The sequence below is a fragment of the Glycine max genome, chromosome 18 (genome assembly GCF_000004515.6).
Source record: "Glycine max cultivar Williams 82 chromosome 18, Glycine_max_v4.0, whole genome shotgun sequence".
Lineage (NCBI taxonomy): Eukaryota > Viridiplantae > Streptophyta > Magnoliopsida > Fabales > Fabaceae > Glycine > Glycine max.
Genome location: NC_038254.2, coordinates 45,938,111 through 45,942,431, shown reverse-complemented (window position 1 = coordinate 45,942,431; position 4,321 = coordinate 45,938,111). Strand labels below are relative to the sequence as shown.

The 4,321-nt window shown below is 37.1% G+C and overlaps 1 protein-coding gene across 1 annotated transcript; it reads right to left on the bottom strand.

The window, feature by feature from the left end:
- Window positions 1-2,013: 2,013 nt before the first annotated feature.
- LOC100786448 (protein MIZU-KUSSEI 1) lies at window positions 2,014-3,721 on the bottom strand. Its single transcript, XM_003551460.5, has one exon. The coding sequence runs from the start codon at window positions 3,270-3,272 to the stop codon at window positions 2,577-2,579; it is 696 nt and encodes a 231-aa protein (XP_003551508.1). The 5' UTR covers window positions 3,273-3,721; the 3' UTR covers window positions 2,014-2,576.
- Window positions 3,722-4,321: the final 600 nt, after the last annotated feature.

The window sequence follows — 4,321 nt, the reverse complement described above, 5'->3', positions numbered from 1 at the left end:
TGAACTTAGAAGGCAAAAAACCTACTAAAAGTAATAAAAAAAATAGTGTTCAATGGACTTGAATGTTAATTTAGAGACACACATTGAATCCACACTTTTGTTACTCCACCTTCTATATGCCACAGCTTTCATTGGGTTAGCTTGCATTGGGTTGAAACTTGAATAGTTGGTTTTGTCACTTTCAATTTTTATCATATTTCTTTTCATTCTATTTTTTATTTGTAGGAATTAAACTCACACCTAGGGAGTTTATGACAACTCATACGTAGTACTTAATTAGACCCCCTTGGTTTCATTCCATTTTCATCCTCACTATTTCATATAAACAAAAATTGGGTTAATTAAATATTTATTTCGGTTCTCTTCCTTTTTTTTCTCATTGTAGAAAAATTTGCAGCAAACATGAAAAGAATTTCTCCAACATTAATATTTGTGAGTACACATACGTGCAAATTAAGCATATTTCATAAAATAAGAATTCTTTATGTTTCCTTATGATAACATTTATAAGAACATACTAATCTTAAGACACAGATGATTACGCAGACAACCAGAAAAAATAGAGTTAAATGGGTGAGATATTTTAAGATTGACCTGTTTGATGAAATGAGCAATGGACTGACAATCAGAAACTTCATGTGCATCGAGAGCTTGGTGTGCTAATTCCATAGCATAGCTCTGCATCCCCTCTGGTATGTCTGTCTCTCTCACCACAGCTCTTCATTCCAACATCTTAAGCAATAGAAGGAATAACACTTGACTCCAATGATAGCACAAACACAACAAAGGCTTATGGTAACCACTGACTGCCTCATATATAGCCTGTTAAGTACAAACCATAAGAAGTACAATGCTTGTGACAACAAAATCTTCAGTGGTCGAGATTTTGAGATTGATCAAATCTTCCCAATTCGTTTTGTTCTTTTCTTTATTTTGTAAAGGCCTAAAAAAAAGTCCTTTCACTTTTCTTTCATCATAGAAAATGAGGTTTGTTCTCGTTGTTGCAATCTAAACAGTTGTAATGAAAATATCCCCTTTTGACTGGCAACCATTTCCACTAATAATTTTGTGCTCTCTGTTTCAATCACAAGTTACCAATTACCATAAACCTTAGCTGGCCTATTTCTATTAACATCTGAACCGGTTGAATTTTAACATTGAGTAACATAACATGTTCATACACACCAAATAATTGTAAAAGCGATTACTTTGCAGTTGTATTTGCATTTTGAGCTAATGTGGGCCAATATGTGGTCCTCAATCATAGATTACATCACGTGATGCGGTTTGCACTTTAAAATAGTAGCACTGAGCATTGAAGTAACCCCATTTTTGGCATGCTCCAAATGTATACACAAGTTCTTATATAAACTGATACTAGCTCACACCTAGCTGGAAAATTCAATGAACTTTTAGCTGAACCAAGCATCATTGTTGTGCTGGAACTGCATCAATGATTACCAAAGTCCTTCCCTCCCCCAAAAAAGAGCAAAAAAAAAAGTTGCCGGTAAAATTCCTAAAAAGGACTGGTTCCCAATTGCATGAAAATAGAATAGCATTAAGATCTTTAAATGTTAAGAAGGTTCTAATCAGAAAGTGATTTGTGGGCACCAAAGCTAGTGTTCAACCATCTTCAAATCAGGGGTACACCAAAAAAAGAATGGTTAGACCCCATCTAGCACACCTAATTGTAAAAGCTTAGCTGGTATTCTACCATTACATTATAGACACTACTAGTAAAGTAATAGAAATTTGGGATGACTCAACAAACCAAGTTATACCATAAGATAAACAAGAGTAAAAGACATTCAACTTCTCCTCAAAAAGATTGACAGCAAGTAATTTACACAGTTTTATAATGATCGGTAGCCTCAAATATTCCAAATTCTGAAAAATAAAGTAGGGAAATTAAAAATGATACATTTTGAGTGATATACCATATCAAACAAGTAATGAATCTCAAGTAAAAGCTCCAAGACCGCAGATTTATATAGTAATAAAAAGAAATCCTAATGAATCAAAACTGATAAGATTGTAATCAATTCAAAAATTCCAAAGCATAAACGAAATAGCAAAGATTCCTAGACCATCCCCTGTTTAACCCTGTTACATTATTATTATAGACAAATGCGAAAAAAAATAAAGTAGACAGTATTGTAGATGGATTAGTCCTAGAAAAACCCATCAACTTTACACAGAACTCACATGGGCAACAATTACAACACAGTCCCCCTTTTAAAAAAATCAATTTTTTTTACAAGACTCGGATCTCAGAAAGTTAAAAAAAAAAACCAAAGAGAAATCTAAATACATTCACAAGAAAACCAATAAACTATCATCACAAAAAATGTGATATAATCAACAGATAACTTTGTTCCTTAAGTGCATACTCCATCTTTCTTTGACTTTCAGGGCTGAGAAATATCCGGATTTGCCTTAAAAATAAGAAAACCAACAATTCTCTGTTTTGCCGTTGAAAAAAGAAAATTTTATATTTTCAGGTAGGACTTTTTTCTTTCTTTCTTTTTATGTACCGGAAAATAAATAAAAAAGATGAACTTTGAGTCGGTGTGAACTCAGCGAGTGGCACCGAGTCTGGACCGGAGCAAGAACAGACTGAGTTCCTGGCCGGGGCACTCGTCGGGGTTGATGAGATGAAACGATTCGGAGTCGGCGTTACCCACCACGTGCTCGAAATTGGCGCGCATATACATGAGCTCCTCGGAGGAGGCGGCGGAGGCGGAGGCGAAGCCGGAGGGGATGACGCCGGCACCGACGGAGACGCACTGCATGGTGCGGAGGATGTTGCGGACGCGGTCTCCGGCGCGGCGGCGGGCGGCGAAGCCGGTCTTCTTGCCGTTGCAAAAGGCAGTCCAGAGGGGGACGGAGCGGAGGGGGCTGGCGTTGGTGGCTGCGGAGCACTCAAGGGCGATGCGGACGACGCCGTTCCGCATTTCTCGGACGAGGTGGTCGGTGGAGAGCGGCAGCTCAAGAAGAAGGGAAGGTTTTGAAGAAAGACGGTCGTGCTGGATGCAGAACCACACGTGGCCGCGGCGGTTACCGAAGATGGTTCCGATCACCATCGACTTCGAGGGACGCGGCGGAGCCGTCGAAGCAGCGGTGGAAGATGACGTCGAAGAAGCTGGCGAGGAAGGGTGGTTGTTCTTGGTGGCTGGAGGGTGGTGGTGGTGGTCGGAGAAAGGGATGGTGGATTGAGGCTTGGAAGGGAAGAAACATGGAAGAAAGAACCGACGGAGGGCGTCGATGGTCATTTTGGTGGTGGTGATGAGAATGAATTATGAAACAGTGAAAAATGTGTGGGTTTGAGTTTTAGGGTTTTCATGAAGAATGAATGTGGAAGGTTGAGGAAGTGAAGGGTGTGATCTTGTTGATCATGTGAGTGCATGCTGGTACGGTCCGTGCATGTGTCCATTTATATTAGAATAATGATGATGATAATAGATAGGGATTCATTATAGTGGTAGCTCGGATTTGCATGAACAAAAAACATTTAACCCTTCGTTCTCTTCTGTAGTCGCTTTAAGTTTAACGCTTTCTAATGTGACGTCGCTTTACATGTTTTAAAGGATTGAGTTTAGGATAATTAACTTTATGATCATGTGCTCTTAGATAAACTCATGACTGAAAATGATCAATCGAGATGCAGGTGCAAAGTACCATGTTCCGGTTGAAGTATATAGAGAGAGATGTGTTGTCACGTAGAAGGGACTAGTAAACAAGTTTATCATCATGTAAATTTGTTTGCAATTTGAGTTTGTACATTTTTTTTTAATTGGATATTTGTAGGCATGACAATGAAATCTGAATTTATAGGTATCTATCTGACTCCGATCTTGATGGAAAAAATTCACATTAATCTAGTAGTGATAAATTCATTTTCATTTTTTTCTTTTTTGGTCTCTATTTGATTTAAGGATCTTATTAATAAGTATGTTTAAGACATTGGTTAAAGAACTAAAAAGAAAAAGTATTTAATGTAGAAATTATATGAGATTGAAAAAAAATGGTAGACAACATAATTTTGTGTATATCAATAAAAAAATCTTTCTCTTTATAGTTTCATAATCAATGTCCTAGTAATACTTGTTAGCATTTACTTTAATTTAATTATGTCATTTTTCTTAATTAATATTAGAGGTAATAACTTTTATTGTAAAAATATCAAGTTATAGTATACATGTTTTGTGGACTAGGGCTTAGTCTGGATTCCAGCAGCCTATAATGTATGTTGATCCAATGTCCAAACACACAAAGGAGAACTATTGAAGTATTCAATACGCAATTAATAATTAATGGTCAA